A 22,901-nucleotide genomic window follows, 5' to 3' on the forward strand; every position below is an offset into this window, starting at 1 on the left:
AGAAGGCAAATGTGGGGTCCAAGCATCCGTTGCAGGCCCAGGGCTGCTGTAAGTGACCCTGTGTTTGCCAGTAGGCGTGATGGGATTTTATTTTAAATAGGTTACCCAAGTGCAAGTTCCAGCAAAGAGGGCCATGGTGCCTGAGCAGGAAAACAGCCTGGGAATCAGTGGGTGCCTGGCTGGCAGTGACCTGGGTAAGGGGGGCAAGGGGATGCGTGCTCTCTCAGTACAGGAAGCAAGTTGGGAAAATTCCCCCTCTGCCAGGGTGTGTCGCAGAGCTGCCTCCTCTGTGCAGGGGCTAGTTTGAGGCCAGGCCCTGGGGAGATGCCCCCCTAGTGGTGCTTCCATCCGTAACACCTGCAGCTGAAAAAGCTGTCCAGCGCATGAGCCGTGGGACCAAGCACCTTTTAACCATAGTGAGAGTCTCCTATTGGTCATGGCTGTAGCCAACGGGGAGGCAGGAGCTGGGTACAAACCCGGAAGTAGCCCCTGTGCGAGTGAGCGGCGGCTGCGCAGCATCTGGAGCAAAGGAGGCGAGTGAGCTGGAGCAGCAGGCGGGTCTGAGCACACAGGGGCTGTTGCTGCTGGGGAGTCCCGGGCCCAGCTCCGATGCCTTCGCCTTTCTCTCCTCCCAGCTGGGGCCCTCTAAGAGACTAGACTCTGTCTCTCTTTCTGTCTTGCTGTCTCTCTGAAACTCGACACTCTCATTTGTGTGTCTCTCTTTCAGTCCTGCTGTGGCTAAGAGCCTAGACTCTGTGTGTGTTACTGTAGCTAAGAGACTAGACACTGTCTACCTCTTTCTGGCTTGCTATGGCTAACAGCCTAGACATGCTCGCTCTCTGTGCGTGTGCATCTCTTGCTTGCTTGTGGCTAAGAGACTAGACTCTCTCTTGGGGGTGTGTGTGTATGTCTCGTCTCTAAGAGACTAGCCACTCTGTGTGTGGGTGTGTCTCTCTCTCTAAGAGACTCGTCTGTAAAGTGTCTCTGTGTCTCCTTAAAAAAGAATAGACTCTTTGTTTCTGATTTAAACACAGATCATTTAAAATTAATTTATTCCTACACCCTTTATATACAAAAAGAAAGACTGCAGCACATACAGGAAGAATGCAAATAGCCACACAATCACAGGCCCCCATCTGCTTTTTACTGAGAAGCTGTACAGAATAAATACAGTAGAACCACAAGTTTGTGCATCTCTGCTTGCGAGTGTACCTGGTTGGTGGGGTGTCCTTATTGCTGATGTATGTATAAACTAAAATTCTAAGCGCATATGTACAAGCAAAAGCTGAAGCTTCCACTGCTCTGTTGCCTGTCAGTCCAGCTTCCTGGCACCCAGTTTCATAGGTCCCTTTGCCACCTTCCTGTCCGCCCGTTTAGCTTCCATCTCCTTCTTCCGCTCCTCTCGCTTCTTGCGTGCTAATTCTGCCCTGCTGAGCCCTACGGAGACACAATAATTCCCAGCTAGTACGAACGGCTGGATGGAACAATCATGTGCAACTTTGCTTCTTCGGCAACTCACCCTGGTCAGAGTCCACAGATTCCCAGTTTTCCTCTGTACCCCAGTCGCCAATGGCATCCATGCTTCTCTGAAGTTAGACACAGAATTTGAATTCAGGGGACTTCTTCACAGTTATGCACTACACTGGGGGAGGCACTCAGTACACATTTATCTTTCCACACAGGAAGAGAAGGGAAGTAGCTAATCCCTAAACTGAGTGGGTACCCCACCCTGCCTTCCCCTGGAGCTTCAGTTAAACAGAGAGCGGGGTGATAACACTAGCCCTTCCCAGGCCTTTTCGGGATTTGTAGACCCTTCCCCCCCGCAACAAAAACCAAAACATACAATGTCACCCAGGGAGTCAGTGGCAGAGCTGGGAATTGACCCACACACACACACACACACCCCTTGATCATGAGACATGGAGAAACTTACCTGGGTCTCTGTTGTTGACTTCTGAGTAGGGATCATGGAGAAGAAAGGATCTGGTTTCTCTACACTCGATGAGCTGTCCCAGTCATATTCGCTGGCCAGTTTGGTTCCTTCTGGTTGGGCCAAGGGAGCTTGCTGTGAGGGGGTCAGTTTCTGCACTGTCCCAGAACCAAAATCCTCCTCCCAGCTGTCCTCTGCCATGGAGCTTTGTCCCTGAGTGCCCCACTTCTTGTGACTCCAAGTAGATCCAACCTCCCAACCAGAGCTGGTCCAGTCTGATTCCTGTTTCTTGGAGGAGCTGCTGATCTGTTAATGATAAGGGGGATGGGGGCAGATTGATCAGAGCAACCGGAAGAGGACAAATGAGCTACGAGACAGGAACTGAAGGGGCTTCTGGACTAGTCATATCCTACCTGCAAGATTTAGAAGAGGTGACTTTGAGCGCCCAGGCTCAACAGATAAAGGCCAGGAATGGGAAAAGACCTGCCCATCACCCTAGCCACACTGTCTTTCGTACTAGTAGGCACTTGAACAATGGTTATTCCCATCTGAGGGCCGTACGGTGACTAAGGCAAGAAAGGCTGACAGTCTTAATTTAAAGACCACGATCAAATCGCCTTTTAACCTTCTCTGGAATAAACTAAACAGGCTGAGCTTCTCAAGTCTCTCCCTATAAGGGGGATTTTCCGGACACAAAATCCTTCTTATAGCTCTCTGCTGAGCTTTTCCAATTTGACAACATCCTTTTTGAAGTGTAGACATCATAACCAGACACAGTATCTAGTAATGTTGTCACCACTACCATAAACAGAGGTGATGACCCTTCCTTTACTCCTACTTGATATTCCCCTGCTTATACGTCCAAGATTGTTTGCACCCTTTCAGCTCTAGCATTGCCCTGGGAGCGCTTGGTTATTTATCATGATGTTCAAGTTCTTTCTGGTGTCACTGTAGTCCAGGATACAGTTCCCTTGCCCCATTACAGTGATCTACATTTTTTGTTCCTAGATGTAATGATCCTTAGTTCTTATACAGCACTTTTCATCAGTAGACTTCAAAGCATTTAACAAAGGATGTCATTATCCCCATTTGCCAGATGGGGAAACTGAGGCACAGATATTTGCCCAAGGTCACTGAGCAAGCTGTGGCAGATAGAATCATAGAATATCACGGTTGGAAGGGACCTCAGGAGGTCATCTAGTTCAACCCCCAACTAAATCATCCCAGCCAGGGCTTTGTCAAGCTTGACCTTGAAAACCTCAAAGGAAGGAGATTCCACCACCTCCCTAGGTTAACGCATTCCAGTGCTTCACCACCCTCCTAGTGAAAAAGTATTTCCTAATATCCAACCTAAACCTCCCCCACTGCAACTTGAGACCATTGCTCCTTGTTCTGCCATCTGCTACCACTGAGAACAGTCAAAATCCATCCTCTTTGGAACCCCCTTTCAGGTAGTTGAAAGCAGCTATCAAATCCCCCCTCATTCTTCTCTTCTGCGGACTAAACAACCCCAGTTCCCTCAGCCTCTCCTCATAAGTCATGTGTTCCAGTCCCCTAATCATTTTTGTTGCCCTCCGCTGGACTCTTTCCAATTTTTCCACATCCTTCTTGTAGTGTGGGGCCCAAAACTGGACACAGTACTCCAGATGAGACCTCACCAAATGTCGAATAGAGGGGAACGATCACGTCCCTCGATCTGCTCGCTATGCCCCTACTTATACATCCCAAAATGCCGTTAGCCTTCTTGGCAACAAGGCCACACTGTTGACTCATATCCAGCTTCTCATCCACTGTAACCCCTAGGTCCTTTTCTGCAGAACTGCTGCCTACCCATTTGGTTCCTAGTCTGTAGCGGTGCATTGGATTCTTCCGTCCTAAGTGCAGAACGCTGCACCTGTCCTTGTTGAACTTCATCAGATTTCTTTTGGCCCAATCCTCGAATTTGTCTAGGTCCCTCTGTATCCTATCCCTACCCTCCAGCGTATCTACCACTCCTCCCAGTTTAGTGTCATTTGCAAACATGCTGAAGGTGCAGTCCACGCCACCCTCCAGATCATTAATGAAGATACTGAACAAAACCGGCCCCAGGACCGACCCTTGGGGCACTCCACTTGATACCGGCTGCCAACTAGACATGGAGCCACTGATCATTACCCGTTGAGCCAGACGATCTAGCCAGCTTTCTAGCCACTTTATAGTCCATTCATCCAGCCCATATTCTTTAACTTGCTGGCAAGAATACTGTGGGATCCAGGAATAGAACCGAGGACTCTTAAGTCCCTGTCTAGTGCCCTATCCACGAGGCCACACTATTGCCCCTACAACTTTCCCAGTTGGTATTAGCTTGAGGGTTACTTGCTCCCTCCCAGAGATCATGGAGACCAAATGCACCAGAAAGGGATACCTGCACTTAAGACAGCATATGGTGTGGCATCAGAGTGATAGCATGTGCGGAAAGCCACCTACCATCCTGGTCCCAGGCTTCTTCAACGCCAAGGCTGGTTCTGACCACTCCGGGGTGTTCCAGTCATCTGGGCTCGCCTGCCCTTTGGATTGCTCAGCCTCTTGCTACAAGCAAAAGCACAGAAAATGAGGCACAGCACATGAGGAAGCAGAATCTCAAACCAGGCAGCAACAGAGCCTGCAGCTAATATCGCAGAAGTCACTGGATGGCGCTGTGGTGCATACTTATCTGCATATGAGCAGTGGCCAGTCTTGGAAAACATGCAACGCTGTTAGCTTGGTGATGCATGTATGTATTCTTTTCAGGGGAGCTATTGTAAGCAGCGCAGGGGTATTTGCTGCCTGCCCTTAATCTTTTTAACTACAGCAGGTTCTTGGGGCAGAATTGCTTCTGGTAAACTGGGCATGGGGCACTGGCATCTAGGCTGAGAAATCTGAAATTGGATTGCCCTGCATGCTGTTTGTGACCACCCCTGTCCCAGGACTGCGCATGCAGTGTAAATAAATAAGTTACACTAAAAAATTGCCCCCACTCTACTAATTTCCCCACCAGACTAGAAGCTCCCAAATCTGCTCAACTCAGCAGAGGGGATTACAAGTCCTTACTCCAATCACTGAGGCAGCCCACCTGTCATCCTCAAACAAACTCTATTGCAGACGGAAGTGTGCTGCTCACCTCCAGGCTCCCCCAGTCCTCATCGTCCCATCTATCTGTGGAGTTCTCTTCTTCCTCGGTCACATCCCCCTCCAGATCCCACCGGCTGGATGGAATGGGAGCTGCTGGCAACGTCGCCGGGGAAGGGATGTTGCTGGCTCCTTAAAGACAAAAGTCCACAGCATTAGAAGGTGTCCTTTTTCTGACAGTGGCCAGCACTGAGCGCTTCAGAGGAACTGTGCCCAAGTTTTCTCATAACTCCTATTACAGCTAGGGCTTGTCAACACAGGGACTGCTATGGCTATACTGGCCAATTTCCCCAGGGCATCCTTTCCAAATCCCTTGTTCATTTAGTACTTTTATGTTGAAAGATGCTAATTGCTGCCATCACCTGAGTCTTGGATCAGCCCTAGTTACAGCCAATGGGTGCACCAAGCAGACTCAACGGAAGGAGCAATTAAGCCACTTTATGTAGTAGAGACAGCTACAAAGACTGGAGGGATCAACCAATGCATACAGCAGGTCAGAGCCAAGACCGCAGGGACTAGGAGATCAGTTGCAGCCTGTGCGTGTTGGGAGGCAAGAAGCCCAGGGAAGCACCAAGTAGATGAGAGAGGAAGCGAGGGACAGAGCTGCTTGGGCACAGAGTGATAGACTCAAGGAGCTCCATCTATTTAGCGTAACACAGAAGGTTTGGAGGTAACCTGATCCCTGTCTAAGTCCCCACATGGGGAACAAAAATTTGTCAGTGTAACACACAAAGACCTAACAAGATCCAATGGCTGGAAGTGGAAACTAGAAAAATTCAGACAGGATATAAAGCACACATTTTTAAGAGGGTGCAGAGAGAATTGAGTTAAATCAACAAGCAGAAAACTTGGATTTAAATCATCAGTTGTTAAACTTGTTTTACATTTGTACTTTTAAATTATTTGCCTAACCAAAAGTTATTTTCACTGATTGTAATCATTAAAACATGCTGATTTGCAACTAAATATTGCCTTTACATTAAATGTGATGCTATTTTTTGCTAACCAGGTGGATGCACTACACATTTATTTAAGCAATTATATAGCTTAACATACATTTATTCAGATTCTTAATTCTTACTTTTTATTATTTTAGAAATGGCGAATAACAAATTTCTTATTTATTAGGCAATTAACTGTGATCTATGAAATTCAATTAGAAATGAGCAAAACCAGCTTTTTAATTTTTGTACTAGCTAAATAAAACTACATTAAAAGTGCTGGAAAATGAAAGTTTATTAAAAACCTATTTTGTATTTAAAACTAATTGATTTATTATTCATAGACTGGAAAAGGAAAAACAAGCTTTCCTGCTTTTTCAACTCCCAATCAGTTTCTTAACTTCAAATGAACTAGTCGTTGAACTGAACTTCTTGAATAAAGTGAAAAGAAGAAGATATTCTCTCTGCATCTCCAGAAGAGCTACTGCTGTCAAAAGCTGGCTCAGTACTTCAACAAACTCTGGCTCCAGGTGCTTAGGCGGTGATTTCCACCAGTTAAGTGGCTTGATTTTCTTTAAAACTTTGGCACCACGTATATACTGCTTAATATTCTTTTTCTCATTTAATTTAAATGCTTGACTCTAGTATTTTTAGGCCTTAACACAGTTTATCAAGATTTCAAATTTAATTTTAAGTAGGTTTACTTTTTAATTAATTTAAATTAAAAAAATCTGATTTCTTCGATTATTTTAATTTAAATCATTCATTTTTATCTACCATGACAGTGAGGGTAATAGAACAAGTTACCAAGGATTGTAGTGATTTTCCATCAGTCAATTTTTAAATCAAGATGGGATGTTTTTCTAAAAGACCTGCTCTATTTCAAATAGGAATTAACACAAAGAAATCCTATGGCCTGTGTTCCAGCAGAGGTCAGACCAGATGATCGCAAGGTCCCTTTCTGGCCTCAAACATCTGTGAAAAGCTCGCTAGCAGGGCAGATTTGAGGATTTCTGAGCAGGAAAATGGCCTGCTGTTGTTGGGTTCTCCTGTGGTCAGGGAAACGGGACTTTGTGTGCATTCGTTATAAACAAACAAGATTACACCAAGATTAAAGTTGGGCAAAACAAAAATTCAGCAAACGGTAAATTAGCTAAAACTGTATTTTGAGGGGCACTAAAATTATATGCCATATTCAACCTTAGCTTGCAAATAGTTTCAGTTAAAAAAAATGGATTTCTTTCCCCCCCAAAAATGTCAAAACTAAGAGTTTTGACACTTTCGACTTTTTGTTTAGAAAAGTTTCATTTACAAATGTAGCTAGATTGATTAAAAAATAAACAAACAGAAAGTGTTTTGTGTTTGTCATTTTGCTTCAGGTGTTTTTTTGAGCTGAAACAAAGTTTTTTTCATTTCAGCAACCACCACCCTCACCCCCGTCAAAAAAAAAAAAATCACATATTCGCTCAGCTCTAACTAAAAATATACCTGACTTGCGTCACTGATTTCCCCTTTTCTGGAAACTACCCTGCAAAGTCTCAAATACTGACCAACTGCTTGAGCCAAAGGGGCAACCATCCTTATTATTACACTCTGGCTAGTCTTCTGTAGGTTAACTGCGTGTCACGCAAACACGTATTTCCTTCTATCGCTTGAGATGGTGCTGCTGGCTTCAGTGCCATTTGCCATATGGCTACTCAATTCTTTGATGCCAGCACCCCAGGGTGAATAAAGCCCAATGCAAGCTTTGCGATTACAGCTGTGCAAAGACTGACCGATACTGGGTGGCTCCAGTGCACCTCCAGTAAGGGTTTCCACAGCTGTTTGTTCTACCGTGGTCCCGGCATTTGTTCGGATTAGCTTCGACGTAAGCGATGAGACCCCTGTCACGGCCCAGCCTGCCCAGCTGGCAGCTGCTCCCATCCCAGGGCTCGTTGATGCTGCGTGAACATCCTTCTCTGCAAAGGGAGCAGAAAGAAAAGGGGAAAAACGTCCATTAGTTCTGTTTGGTGTTTAAATGCCTGAAAACTTCAGCACAGTATTAGGATCTCTCACCCAGTTCAGAGAGCTGAGATGGGTCTTCAGAGACGGTTTCTAGCTTAGTCACGAAGCTTCGAATGGCCTTGAAAGTCTAGGAGATTGAAGTTATTTTATTATTATACGCTGTAGAGACACCCTCTCCAAACAGTGGGAGCCCTTGTTGCACCAGTGACTGCACAGACACCCAACTGAGATTGGGTGCCACCATCACACTAGACGCTAGAATGGACTCGTCCAAGGTTGGAGGCCCCCGTTGTGCTGGGCATCAGAACTGGAGCCTTGGAGTTGGCAGCTCTGCAAATTTCACTGCAGATCCAACTCACCTGATCCCTGACTGTCTTTTCAGGGTCAACTGTCAGCGCACAGAGAACCGGCAGGATTTTGAATGCGCAGTCATTCATAGAGTAGAAGTTGTGAGTGGCAGCGAATCCCAAGATGCCCGCTGCTCGGGAGGGAGCAAATGGGTCTTTTGTGGCACGGCTGAAGGCAGAGATCAAAACTCTTTGTCTAGTCTGGAAATAAGAGAATGGGCAACTTATTATGTGTATTATGGTAGCACCTGGGAGCCCCAGTCACAGATCCATTGTGCTAGCCATATGCACAAACACATAAAAAAACAGTCCCTGCCCTGAAGAGCTTTCAATGTAAATAGACTAGACAGACACAGAGTGGTAGAAAGGAAGATTATCCCTGTTTTACAGCCAAAGAACAACGAAGTGTTTTGCCCAAGGTTACACTGACTTTGTAACAGAGCCAGGAATGAAAGCCAGGCCTTCCAGGCTCTGGCCTGGTACTTTAACCACAAAACCCTCCTGTCCCCTCCTCCTGAATGCTAGAGCATTACTGGGATCTACAATCCACAATTCCTCACTTAAAGATGGCCACAATCTTCCTCTGCATCATATGAAGCCTTGGTGGGAAATAGGCATTTTAAAGGGAAATCATCCTGGGAAAGAAACCAGGGTCTGTATCCCTATTTTCCCCATCCTGCCAGGCATCGGGTCCCTCTGGAGTGCAGGAAACGGTCTCACTACTCACGCTGGCATTGAGGTAAGGACCGATCTTTCCAAGGCACACGGTGGTGTTGCAACGAATGGGCCCCTGGTCATCCTTGGCCTGCAGACGGGCAAAGTGCTTCATCAGCTCCATATTGAGATTGTTCTCGTTCAGCTTGGGGGCCAGCAGCAGCATCGACTGTGAAGGGAGGAAAAAGGCTGGTCATGGGGTAGTTCAGGTCTAATAATATCTAGCTCTTACATAGCACTTGTCATCAGTAGCTCTCAAAGTGCCTTACAAAGGAGGTTGGTACCATTATCCCCATTGTATACATGGGGAAACTGAGGCACGGGGCTGTTAAAGTGATTTGCCCAAGGTCACCCAGCAGGCAAGTGGGAGAGACAGGAATTTAACCCAGGTCTCCTGAGTCCCAGTCTAATACCAATCCATTAGGCCATGGTGCCTCCCTAGCTTGTAGGATATGTTGATAGTGTGGCTAATAACAGGGAGTAACTCCTGAAGCACCCCTTGTTGTACAGCTATTGTAGGGCTTTTATACTCTGTAGGACACTAGTATTATGCAACATTTATATTGCAATAGAACTTAGAGGATTTGGGCCCCATTGTGTCAGGCACTGTACAAACAGAATAATTATAGCTGGACGAAACCTTTTTGACAAAACAGAAAAACAGAGTCTGGTGGAAACTGAAACAATGTGAGGGAACATGGTTTTTGATAAAATTCTCAATGGAAGAAAGTCAAAGCGATTTGTTTAGACTGTTTCAATCGTATCTTTTAATTTTATTTAGTTTCTACTTCTATATTATATATATATATATATATATAATTTTAATATTAGATTATATATATTGTATTGACTTACATTTAATATTTTATAGTGTTTAGACAAACCAAACTATTTCAGCATTATTGATACAAAATGAGAGGCTAAATGATTCACAGTTTCATTTTATTTCGCTAACTTTTATATTATATTAATTTTTAATTCATAGTATAATTTATATATTGTTTGGACATAAACTAAATGCTTTTACCTTATTAAAATGAAACAATTTGATATTACCAAAACAAAACGTTTCAATGGCTCCAAATCAAAATTTTTCAGAGCTTAACAACAAGTCTGTGGAAAATTTAGGAATGAGAACAAAAATCATTTTTGAAATGTCATAATTTGCCACAGAACAGAAATTCCATTTCCCAGCCAACTCTAATCACAAAGCACTCCCTGCCCCCAGAGAGCTTAACAACGAGTCTGGACCCCATTGTTTCAGGTACTGTACAAACGGAGAACAATGGTAGTATCTGTCCCAAAAATCAGGCAACAGAGTGACATCCCTTGGGGTTTGGATCTGACATTATGTCCTGCAGTGACAGACATTTCTACTGTCCTTTGTCTGTCAATGAACCCCTTAGGATAGTGGCAAGGGTTGGGTTAAACCTCATTAAAACCTTGATTAAAGGTAGTTGTAAGAAGCTATTCAAGCTTCTTTATGGACTCAGAGCTGAAACATTAGGGGGCCTGCAAACAAAACGTGTGTTTTGGCACATGTGAGGCCACTCAGGCATTTGAATTCAGGGGGTAGAGGGACTACCCTGGGTATTGTTTTAGTAGAGGGGTGAGAAGAGAAAACAGACAGGAAGCACCACACAGAGAAGCACTGAGAGAGGGCCTTGAGAAAATGCCAAGAAAGAGCTTTTGAGCAGAGTGCTGGCTGAAGCAGCTGGGAGCAAAGAAACTTCAAACAAAGAGATGTCCTGTTGTTTGATTCCTGCTGTGTTCAGAGAAACAGCACTTTGTACATTCTTTGTAAATAAACAGGATTGCATCAAAGAAAACCTGATGCGATCATCAATTTCTCCTCCTAACCAAACAGCCTGCAGGACCCCAAATTTTGGCTAACCACTTGGGTCAAAAAGGGGTAACATCCAGCTCTTAACATTCATATATCTCAGAGCAGTTTACAAAGGAGAACCACTATCACTATCTGCATTTTTCGGATGGGGGAAACAGACAGGTGGGTGACTTGCCCAAGGTAAGTGGCAAAGCTGGGAACAGAATCCAGGCCCAAGGGGGGAGGGAGGGGGAAAAGAGGACTCAAATACAGACATTGGAAAGGGGTCTAGTTTTCAGAGGGTGGGTGCTCAGTACTTTCTGCAAATCAGGTCTCTTTCTAAAAGGCATCTCAAATCAGACAACCAAAATCACTAGTCACTTTTGACAAATCCTGGCCCAGGTCTCCTGAATCCTTGGTCCAAAGCACTATCCACAGACCATATTGCCTATCTATCCAGCCAGTGTACACAGCAGAAAGTGCACCCTCTGAAACTGACAGGACTCAGGACAGACTTGTCTGAGGTTCTTTATGGGAAAGACTGTCCGGATCATGCAAACCAGTATCACATAAAACCTCCTCCCCATGCAGAGGTAAGAATTAGCAACAGGGTCAGACAAGATCAATAGTCCAGAGTAGCATCATCCTCCCCCTTAACTCCACCCCATCAGCATCCTTCAAGAAGGAGGAACAGAGCAACCCTGAAATTGATTCCCAGATTATAAAGTCAGAAGGGATCACTGTGATCATCTATCAGAGTAACAGCCGTGTTAGTCTGTATTCGCAAAAAGAAAAGGAGTACTTGTGGCACCTTAGAGACTAACCAATTTATTAAATTGGTTAGTCTCTAAGGTGCCACAAATACTCCTTTTCTTTTTGTGATCATCTAGTGTGACCTGTATAACACAGGTCACAGACTTCTCTATGTTAATTCCTATTTGAACCAGAGCAGACCGGTTAGAAAAACATCCCAGCTTGATTTAAAAATTATCAGTGATGGAGAATCCACCACATCCCTTGGCAAGTTGTTCCAATGGTTATTTATCCTCACTGTTAAAAATGTGCACCTTATTTCCAGTCTGGCTTCAACTTTTTCTAGCTTCAACTTCCAGCCACTAGATCTTGTTAGGTTTCAGAATAGCAGCCGTGTTAGTCTGTATCCGCAAAAAGAAAAGGAGTACTTGTGGCATCTTAGAGACTAACAAATTTATTTGAGCATAAGCTTATGCTCAGATAAATTTGTTAGTCTCTAAGGTGCCACAGGTACTCCTTTTCTTTTTGTAGATCTTGTTAGACCTTTCTCTGCTAGACCGAAGAGCCCATTAAAAAAGATTTTGTTGCCCATGTATGTACTTACAGACTGTGACCAAGCCACCCATTAACCTTCTCTTTGATAAGCTAAATGGATTGAGCTCCTGCAGTCTCTCACTATCAGGCAGGTTTTCCAACCCTTTAATCATTCTCCTGGCTCTTCTCTGAACCCTCTCTACTTTATCCACATCCTTCTTGGAAGTATGGACATCAGAACTGGACACAATATTCCAGCAGTGGTTGCACCAGTGCCAGATACTGAGGTAACAGAACCTTCCTACTCGAGATCCCACATTTATACATCCAAGATCACATTAGCCCTCGGTCGTTCTACCTTCACGGTCTGCTCACGAATGGCCGGGTTGGTGTCCAGGAAGCCATGCACAACATGGGGAAAGATCTGGGTGTTGACGGTGGGTTCGTTGAGGTATTGGATGAAGTTTTCCATCTGCAACACACACACACACGCATGTGCTGCCAGTCAGGACTTAACGTTTGGTGTAGTGCTGAGCAAGATCAATGCACAGTCAAAATTAGCAGGGCTCCACACCATCTGGGGAGAGTCAAGAGGAGAACCCAGATGTCCTGATTCCCAATCTCCTGTTCTAAGCCCTTGACATCACACCTTTCCACAGCCAGGAAAAGATCGAGAAATCCTGGCTCCGAGCCACCCCTGCAGCACGCTTCTTCCCACAGCTTGGCACAGAACCCAGGCGTTCTAATTCTCAGTCCCCTTGTCCTAACAACTAAGTGAAGTGATACTCTCTCCCAAAGCAGAACCCAAAAATCCAGTCTCCTAATTCTTTGATCTAGCCACAAAACCACTCCCCTTTCAGAGCTGAGAGTAGAACCAAGGAGTCCCAACTTCCATTCTCCTTGGTTCTAACCACTAGACAGGCACCATTCCCCTCCCAGAGCCAGGAACAGAACCCAAAAGTTCAGACAACCCGTCCCCTCCCTGTTCTAACAAGAACAGAAAAATACTGCTCCTGCTAACCTGTCTGAGCCCTGGATCCGCCCAAGTGCACAGATGTGAAGCGAGGCTGATCACTGACCTGCTGCAGCAGCCGTATCCTCATGGCTCGGTCGGTGGAGGAGAACATTTTGACGATGACAGGAATGATCTTCTGCCGATACTCTTCAGTGTTCAGGAACTTCCCCACCTGCAACAACACTGGAAGTTAAAGAGGAGGCTTTGATCCTGAAGGAGATGAGGGGCATGCAAAGCTTTAGTGTGGAGACAGAAAGTGGTGAGGTGGGCCCATGAGCCTTCCAGAGATAAGATACTCCTAGCTGGGCCACACCAAGAAATTCATCTGTAGATGTTCCTGGAGTACTGATGTCAGCTCTTGGCATCATCTCCTCCATGGTCCATGTATCTTGGGAATGGAGTCCCCATATTTCCACACACACACCCTGCAAGGTCATGTGTCAGTTGATGAGGAATGTGTAGTAATGGCACACCTCTCTGGCCTCAGTTTCCCTTTTCCTGACATGAGGTGCGGTAAAGTAGGGGAGGCGGGGGGGAATGAGAGAGCACACAGAGCCCTCGCATGGAGGGAGAATCAAGGACTCTGATATAGGTGAAGTGAATGTAGCACATCCAGCCCGCCATGAGAGGTGGGCGTTGGAGAGAGTCGAATGAGAGGGTGGTTCACAGGGCACTTGTGGGGGAAATGGAGCGATGCAAGGACCCCATGTGTATGCAACGTGTGCAGCCTACAGAAGCTACGAAGCGCGCGACCCCTTAATAGGGCAGTTTAGTCCTAAAATGCCTCTCTCCCCCAAGCACACCAACTTCACTGAGTCACAGGCTCAAACTGGTCCCTCTAGGGCTCTAGCCAACAGAGCAACAGTCGGTTCCCACTTTGAACTGGCCCCATAGGGTTACTTTGTGTTTGCCTGTCTCCTCCCTGTCCCTTCCACAGGTCCTGCTCAGTCGCAGGAGATCTCCAGCGCCAACTGCTCTCCCCTCCCCACAAGCAAAGTCCGCTTGCCAGCAGTCCTTGCTCACTCTGGGAACTACAATCCTCAGAATGCCCAGAGACGGGAAACAGGCCGGTAGCCCCATCCCGTCACAAGATGTAAACAGCGGAATGCCACCATTAGAACATCAGCTCACCTTGAAGAGTGGGGTTAGGATGACGGCACCAGCACTACCAAACTCAAAGGCCGTCAGCAGCTGTGGGAGGATCTTGTGCCGGCAGAAATCTTCGGGGAAGGTGTCTAGGTTGTTGCTCAGCTCCTGGAAGAACTTCTGCCGTGCTGCTGGTTCCTTAATCTGCCGGGGCAGGAGGAAAGGGAAATGGGGTCACTGGGTCAGACTAGCCTGCTCCTTGTGGCTCCATTCTGCCCTTTGGGGCTGCCAACAAGACAACCAATGCAATGGTGGTTTGGATGGCGCAGTCTCCTCTCTCACTAGGAAATGGTTGGAAATACAGCAAGTTCTTGTTCTACCATACAGGGGCATGAATTTCCAGATCTGCTAACATGGGCTGGAGTTGAACCAGTGACTTAAAGCTGAAGTGGTCTTTATCCTATTTCACCCTGAACCAGCCAGTCCCTCCCACAACTTCGGGCCACATCAGAGCTAATGCTTTGTGGAATGAAAAGACACCTTACCCCTTTCCCTGCCCCCTACGCCAACCAGTCCTCCTACCCTGCAGCAGGATTGATGCCGGTACTCCCTAGAGAGGAAAGGCCTCAAATCCCATTCCCCACCTCCCTGATCCAGCCAGTCTTCCCCTCAGAGCTGGTGCCCTCTGGAGGGGAAGGGCCTCATATCCCATTCCCCACCCCAGCCAGTTCCCTCTCAACCTCCCCCCAGAATTAACTGTGCTCCAGAAGTCACTTTTCCCCACCAAACGAGCATATAACGGAGCCGAGACAAAGGGCAGTACTGCCCAAGGCAAGTTCAATGGGTCCATAAACCAATGCAGGGGGTCCTCAAGCCCCAGCAATTGATTGGACACTCTCTTGGGCACCTCTGGCCTACACAGGGGAGTTCTAATACTGTACTTTCCACCCCTCCAGAATAGGGGCGACAAGGCTACCAGCATCGCTCTCACCTGGATCTCTTCCAGGAAAAGGTTGGTCTCTACAAAGCTGTTCTTCATGAAGCCATTGGGGCCCCGGCAGTTCTGGAGGAACTTGGCAGGGTTGGGGCGGATTTTGGGGTTGGCCCCCACCAGTTCGCAGTAGTGGGGGACCAGCGACTTGGGGATCTGGAGAGAGGATACACAGATTCTACAATCAGGAAGAGGTGTCCCTTGTGTGTTAAGCATTCGCTATGGGTACTAATTAGTTTGAGATCTTTTCAGCTTGGATAGCAAAACAGTTGACAACAGCCAATGGATCTCATTATCCCTGCTTTAGGAATGAGGAAACTGGGGCACAGGGAAACAGGCTGAGCTGCCCAAGGTGACACAGCAACTCCATGGCAGAACTGGGAAGAGAACCCAGGAATCCTGACTCATGTTCCCACCCCTCCCAAAGCTGGGGATAGAATCCAGGAATCCTGGCTGCTTCCCCTCCCCCACACTAATCACTAGACTTTCCACCCTTTCCCTCCCAGAACTGGGAGTAGAACCCAGGAGCCCTGACTCCCAGCCCCTCCTGCTCTAACCCCTAGACCCCACTCCCCCTAGAGTTCCCAGTCCTGTGCCCTATCTATTGCACCCTACTGCTATTCTACAGCACAACCACAAAACTCTTTACCAACCCATTTGAAATTGCACAGCTCCGTAAGGGACTGCTTAAGGAATAGTAGCTGCACAGAGGCTGCCTAAAGCAGAGAGTGATCTGCAATCCTTGTCATGCTCCTATAAGTTTGGCCAATAAACAAAACAGAAGGGCCACTATTTAGCCACAGGATGGACAGACACAGGGCAATATGCTACCAGTTCCCCAAAAATGCACCTCTATAGAAAACTGCATTGACTCACCCTCACATTAACAGGGTGAAGCTGATGGTTAGCTCTGGGGCGTGTGGCCTAGCAAACTGGGACAAAGGAGACTTCGGTTCTATTCCTGGCTCTACCATTGGCCTGCTGGGTAACATCTTGCCCCCTTTGTGCCTCGGTTTCCCCATCTGTAAAATGGGAATAATGAGTCTAACCTCCTCTGTAAAGCTTCTATGATCTACTGATGAAAAGTGCTACATAAGAGCTAGGGTCTATTATTACTGAAGTCAATGGGGCCTGAAAGACACATTCTCCCCCCACAGCGTATTGCGAAACCCACCAGCAATCAACTTTCCCTGCCCTTCCGGGTGTAACCCAGATCCACTCCATGTGGTGCTCTGTCCCCCTCTAGCCATGGCTGGGCCACAGACAGAGGTTGATGAGTCTGCTATAGCCTGGCTCTTTTAGCACACGTCACAGAGGCTCCTGATTCCGGGTTTGATTCCTGTTGCCAACAACACACCCAGAGGTGTAATATTACAAGTAGAGGGATTGGAGCCAGGCGGATCTGCTGATTAATTACTTTGCCAGGCCCTATCAACAGAGCGGGTGGGAAGGGGACTGACCACATTACCTTGCCGAGGGATCGCAAGGAGGATGGACGGGGCAGGATGCCATTGAAAACCTCCCAGATGAGGCAGCCAAGACGCCACATGTCCGCAGACCTGGCACAGCAGAAGAACCAATGTAACTTTCCCAGCGATTTCCCCATGGGGAAGGAAAGTGCAACCCAGCTGTATTTTGCATAACATGATCCATACAAACTACACCCCCAAGACACTTTAGGGTTAGGCAGAAGGGCTATGCAGGAAAACAAACAATAGAGGAGCTTGAAATGAGACAGAGGCTCTTGCATGCGTGTGCACACACACTGTCAAGAGATAGCAGGGACTGGATACGCAGAACAGGGAGTAGAGAGGGATACAGCAATTCTGTTCGGAGACAGGTGTCTTGCACACACAGAGAAGAGGCAGGTGCCAGGTGCACTGAGAGGAGAGCAGAGAGAGATGCAGGGAGGAGGATTCCTGAGGGCAAGGGGCTGCAGAGGAGAAGGTTCTTGCACATGCACACAGCGGGACACTGTGGAGAAAGAAAGACCAGGTCATGGAGGGTGACTGGAGAAAGACCGCAGAGTGAGTTAACAATGAGGGTAATATGGAACTGGTCCCTGACATAACAATAAAACCCCAGCAATGCATGTACAGAACAATAAGCAGAGCTCAAAGCCTCTCCCTTCTAGAACCTGGGCTTTGTTAGTTATTGGGCTCAGTGCAGGAATCACAGAGAGAAATTCTCTGGCCAGTTTAAAACAAGAGGTCAGACATAATGGTCCCTTCTGGTCTTAACATCTACAAATCTATCTGTATTATGGTCATGTCTAGAGAGGCCCCGACAGAGATTGGGAGGCCTCTGTAGTGCCGGCTGAGCTGCAGACCTCACTCAGCTGAGATCAGGGGGCCCATCGTGCTCAGCACTGCACAGTCACACAATGAGCGAGTCTCCGCCCACAAAGAGCTTACAATCTAACTAGATAAAAAGGTGGGAGGAGATTAAAGGGCCCCGCCCCATCTCCCTCTCACCATTTCTCCCCAGGGATTTTGCTGTTATCTGTTTTCTCTGGTGGGTCATATCTCTCCAGCTCAGGGATCCCTTTCCGAGGCGGGGTGTTGTCACCCTGGGTCGAGTACATGTAATCCAGGCCACCCAGCTTCCATTCACCAGCGCGGTCAACAAAAACAGCAGCCATGCACACATTATTGTGGATGAGGTTGCAGTCATTCACCAGGAAGCTGAGCGCTTTCTGGAAAGGCAAGGGAAGGACAAGTGAGAGGAGCAGTCAGCTGGGAGCCCTGTGAGGGGAATCTTAGAGACAGAATGGTCTAGTTGAGGGGTGGGATACTGCCATTAAATAATTAGCCTGAGACCCCTATTGTCTAACCCCACTCCCATAATTTCCAGCAACTGTGAAAATTTAAAATCAATAAAAATTGAAAAACAGGTTAAAAATAAAGATCAATATTATCTGTCAAAATTAAAAACAATAAAAATCTAATTCTGCCACGTTTAATTAAAACTGAGGGGCAACCAAGACTAGGGGCTGTGGGCAAAGGAGTTGGTGGTTTACGATTTTCTATACAGGCACAACCCATCTGCTTGAGATCACTGTATCTTACCACAATCTGATGGAGGCCCCAGGATATCTCCTGTTCATTTAACCCTCCAGAGTCTGCTTTCGCCTTCAGGTAAGTACTCAGAGATGTCACAGGCTCTGTCACGACGTGTAAACATTTCTCTGTCTATCCCCCCCCGCAAAAAAAAACACCATGTTTCTTTTTGTTACAGAAGCACCCAGAGGCTTCAAGTGAGATCGGAGCCCCTTTGTGCTGGGCACATTAGTAGTAGTATTACGGTAGCACTGTAGCCCCAACCAAGATCGAAAGGTCCTGTTGGACCTGGCGTTGCACAGACCACCCCCACAAATGAGATTGGGGTCCTGTTGGGTAGGACGCCACAGAGACCCCCGCAACTGAGATCAGAGAGGCACTGAACAGCCCACCCCCACCTGAGATTGGAGACCCCTGTTGTATCAGGCACTGCACAATCCCCATCCAACTGAGATTGGGGCTCTGTTGTACCAGGCACTGCACAACCCCCTTCTAACTAAGATTGGGGCCCCTCTTGTGCCAGGCACTGCAAAACCCCCTCCAACTGAGACTGGGGCCCCCATTGTGCCAGGCACTGCACAACTCACCCCACCAACTGAGACTGGGGCCCCTGTTGTCCCAGGCACTGCACAATGCTCTCCTTTCCCCCATTAATTGAGATCAAGGACCCCTTAGTGCCAGTCACTGTGCAGAATCTCCCAACCAAAATAGGGGACTGCCTCCATCCCAGGCACTGCACAGACACCACCTCCCAACAAGATCAGGGACCCCCATTGTGCCAGGCTCCACACAGATCCCCCCACAAATGAGATCAAGGGACGCTTAGTGCCAGCCACTGCACAGACACCACTGCCCCATCCCCATTAGGGGGTCCAGCATGCAGCCCCTGGCATAGCAAAAGGCCCAGATCTCTGTCAGGATCCATGCGGTGCCCTAGCGAGGATCTCCAATCTTGTTCAGGGCTGCTGGGGCCTACCATAATACAAGTAAACAGATAATAAATAAATGCATCCACTATAGGAAGACAAAAGTGTAATACACTGGGCTGTCCCACTGCAAGCTGGACATGTCGGGTGACACTCCTTTATCCAGATTCAGGATTTGCTGCAGTTTCATAAAGGCAGTGGATAAATAACATAATTCCATACAGTATCAATCCAGTATCCTAAGCATTGGTGTTTTTCAGGCTAGGAAACACACTCTGGGGCAGAAATCACTCTTTACTCTGCGCCCTTTACTCTGTGCCATTCTGGGGCACAGATCACCCTTTACTCTGTGTCAGATGTGATACAAATCCAGCCCTGAACTGTTCAGGGCCTCAGACATCACCGCAATAAAAAATCATAATCCTCAAAGACTGCAGACATAGCCACAATATGAAATCACAAATATAATGGACGGTAGGTACCGCCACAAATAAAAATCATAAACAGTACCTCCAATCCGTCGATGTAGGACAGAATATTGGGGTGCCGGAGGGTTTTTAAGCGTTTGAAAGCTGCCTTGGCGACCTGTGTCTGTTCATCCGAATTAGGTTTAACTTCATAGACGAAAACAGATACCAGATCCCCTGTGGTCTGAAGAAAAACAAAAAAGTGTTATGTGCTATTTATTTAAGGGTGTCTATGATCCTATAGTATCTGAGCAGAGCTATTTTCCCCAATGTACAGATGGTGAAACGGAGGCACAGTAAAAGGATGTGAAGCTTGCAAGAAGTTGGGAATGGGTGACGGGATGGATGGATGGATCACTTGATGATTGCCCTGTTCTGTTTATTCCCTCTGAAGCACCTGGCATTGGCCACTGTCAGATGATAGGATACTGGGCTAGCTGGACCTTTGGTCTGAGCCAGTATGGCCGTTCTTATGTTCTTACTTGCCCAAGGTCACATGGGGAGTCTGTGGAATTGAACCGAGGTCTCCTGTGTCCCATGCTGGCATCCAAATTGCTGGCTCATCCTTCCTCCCTTGTGGGGATGGCCGGGGATGGGGAGTCAAGGACAGTCTGTTTGGGGGAGGCAATGTAGTCTAGTGGACAGAGCATTGCACTCACAAGACTTGGGTTCTATTCCAGGCTCAGCTACTGGCTTGCTAGATGACATTTGGCAAGTTCCATCCCCGCTCTGTGCCTCAGTTTCCCCACATGTAAAATGGGGATAATGATACCAACTTGCTTTGAAAACGGGTTTTGTGATCTACTGATGAAAAGCTCCATATCAGAGCTAGGTATTAAATAATTATTACTATTATTATTATATGGACCCTATAATGAGGGTAACTGTGTCTGCCTCTGGGTGGAACACAGCAGCCACTTTGGAAGCGGGCCAAACCCTCCCATTTTCATGCTGCTGTTTGTTCCCTGACCCTAGGGGACTACAAGTAGTACTAGATCCTTGGATGTCCCCCAGCTGCTTTGGAAAGTGGGGTGGGGGTGGGGGGGAGACCCTTGAAACTAAGGAAGAACTAGAGAAGCCCTCAATTGGGGTTCCCTGGGCCCTTTATTTTTGGGGATGCTCAGGAATGGGGAGAGCTTGGAGGGACCCTGAAAATCCTTGTTATCAGGGGAGGAAGAGCCTAGAGGGCCGTCTGAAACGTCCTTCCATCTTAGTGGGGGCCCCGGAACCCCCTCTATCCTTGATAACGGTATCTGAGTGGGGGCTTGGACACACCCTCCCATAAACCAGGGAAGAAGCAAAACTCTGGGGATCATTAAACACCTCTTCTGTTCTAGGGGGTCCTGGAAACCCTGCCTTCGTCCAAAAGCTCTTTGAAACTCCCCTTTTACACCCAGAGGAGGGCTTGAACCCCCCCAGCCATACCTCACCTCTAGCTCAGGCTGGGGAAGAGAAGCCTGGATACCCTCTACACCCCGGCCTAGGGATGAGGGCCTGGAAACCCACTCCCGAACCCCGGACTTCGGGGGGGGTGGGGGGGCTGGAAACCTCCCCCCGTATCCTGGGTTGGGGACCGGGCTGGAGAGGGGGAGGCCTGGAAACCTACCTCCCCCCCCCCGTACCCCTGGCTGGGGAGCCTGCAAACCACCCCCCCCGTACCCCGAGCTGGGGAGGGGGAGGCCTGGAAACCTCCCCCTGTGCCCCGGGCTGGCGGTCCCGGTGGCGGCCGCTCCAGGCTAGGGAGGCCCCGCCACGTCAGGCGAGCAAAGGCCGGGCCGGGCCCAACTGGGGGATTCACCTTCCTCCTGCCCCGGTGCAGCTGCCAGGGCCCCGCGGGCTCTCCCCGCTCCGCGCCCGCCTCCGCGCCGAACTCATAAGGGAAATCCCGGACCGGGTCCCGGGAGAAGAACCACATCGTCCGGCCGGGCCGCTCCGGGACCGGGATCCGGCTCCTCCGGGCTGCGCGGAGCGGACAGGCCGCCAGAGGGCAGCAGAGAGCACGGCGCTGGGGGCGGGGGAGGAGGCTGGGCGGGGCTGGGGGCAGAGCAGGGGAGCAATGATGCGGGGGTGGGGAGGCCTGGCGCAGAGCTAATCCCGGCGGCTGCCCCGGCCGCCCCCCAGCAGCCGCAGATTCTGGTAGGGTGCAGAAGGGCCTCCTCGGCCGCTGGCGGACCCCACCGCTCCTGCCAGCTGCCGCCTTAGCTTTGCCGGTGGAGCTGTCCAGGCACAAAGAGGTGACCTGATTGTCCACAACGTCCCACAGCAAGTGAGTGACAGCCTGGGAATGGGACCCAGGAGTCCTGCCTCCCAGTCTCTGCTCCAGCTACTAACCCAGACTCTCCTCCCTGAGTCAGGAATAAAACTCTGTCTCCCAGTATCTGTTCTAACCCTGAAGTCACCACCTCCCCCCAACATTTTTTGTGGGGGACTGTTTTTTATTTTTCTAGTATAACTGAGAAATTAGATGAGTTCTATTCCTAGCTATGCTGGGTGACCTTGGACAAGACATTTCACCTCTCTGTGCATCAGTTTTCCCCTCTGTAAAATGGGTATAATGATACCAACCTCCCTTGTCAAGCACTTTCAGATCTAGAGATGCTAAGAGCTAGGTATTATTGTGAAGCTTGACTAGACTAGAAATACAGTGCAAATTTTTAACAGGGAAGATGATTAACTACTAGAATAGTTGGCCTTGAGCTGTGGTGGATTTTCCATCACTTGGAGTTTTTTAATCAAGGTTAGATGTTTTTCTAAACAATCTGTTCAAGGGCAAACAGAGATTATTAACTTGATGCAGAAATTACTTACTGTGTGAGGTTCTTCTGGCCTGTGTTATACAGGAGGTCAGACTAGATGACTATAAAGATCCCTCCTGGTCTTAAAATCTATGAATCTATGCTTAACACAATAGGGCAGGGGTGGGGAACCTTTTTTTTATCCCGGGCCATTGACTCACAGAAAAAAATCAATTGCGGGCCACACACAAGTAAAAAGCAAGGGTCTGATCCAAAGCCCCCCACCCCACCCCAGGCTAGCTCCCCAGCCCCAGAGGAGTGCCGGGAGGCATGTGGCCCCAGCCTCCCCAGCCCCAGCGTGCCAGGAAGGTGGGCAGCGTGTGGCCCCAGCCCCAGAGCATGGGAAGATTCGCAGCACACGACCACA

General features: G+C 48.2%; 1 protein-coding gene across 2 annotated transcripts; it reads right to left on the bottom strand.

Annotated features, from left to right (window-relative positions):
* Nucleotides 1-1,041: 1,041 nt before the first annotated feature.
* Nucleotides 1,042-21,734, bottom strand: SCYL1 (SCY1 like pseudokinase 1). Of its 2 annotated transcripts, XM_074957979.1 has the most exons (18): nt 21,538-21,734; nt 19,783-19,923; nt 18,356-18,478; nt 17,762-17,982; nt 16,756-16,846; nt 15,288-15,443; nt 14,342-14,500; nt 13,275-13,382; nt 12,554-12,667; nt 9,097-9,252; nt 8,382-8,570; nt 8,074-8,149; nt 7,794-7,976; nt 5,070-5,209; nt 4,397-4,498; nt 1,934-2,236; nt 1,520-1,586; nt 1,042-1,437 (listed from the first exon to the last, which is right to left on the bottom strand). In XM_074957979.1, the coding sequence occupies exons 1-18, from the start codon at nt 21,652-21,654 to the stop codon at nt 1,313-1,315; spliced, it is 2,571 nt and encodes an 856-aa protein (XP_074814080.1). In that variant the 5' UTR covers nt 21,655-21,734; the 3' UTR covers nt 1,042-1,312. The 2 variants fall into 2 exon arrangements, with proteins under 2 accessions (XP_074814080.1, XP_074814081.1); XM_074957980.1 differs by lacking the exons at nt 17,762-17,982; nt 21,538-21,734 and having other exon boundaries at nt 1,043-1,437; nt 19,783-19,919.
* Between the last annotated feature and the right edge of the window lie 1,167 nt (nt 21,735-22,901).

This window comes from Natator depressus, chromosome 7 (assembly GCF_965152275.1).
Source record: "Natator depressus isolate rNatDep1 chromosome 7, rNatDep2.hap1, whole genome shotgun sequence".
NCBI lineage: Eukaryota > Metazoa > Chordata > Testudines > Cheloniidae > Natator > Natator depressus.

What these genes read in the sequence shown, in the direction of transcription:
- SCYL1 (XM_074957979.1), bottom strand. Translation starts at nt 21,654, where the DNA reads ATGTGGTTCTTCTCCCGGGACCCGGTCCGGGATTTCCCTTATGAGTTC. An exon ending in AAAATCCCTGGGGAGAAATG is followed by an intron (nt 16,847 to 17,761) that starts GTGAGAGGGAGA and finishes CTGCTGTGCCAG; the next exon opens with GTCTGCGGACATGTGGCGTC. An exon ending in ATCTGTGGACTCTGACCAGG is followed by an intron (nt 1,438 to 1,519) that starts GTGAGTTGCCGA and finishes GTGTCTCCGTAG; the next exon opens with GGCTCAGCAGGGCAGAATTA.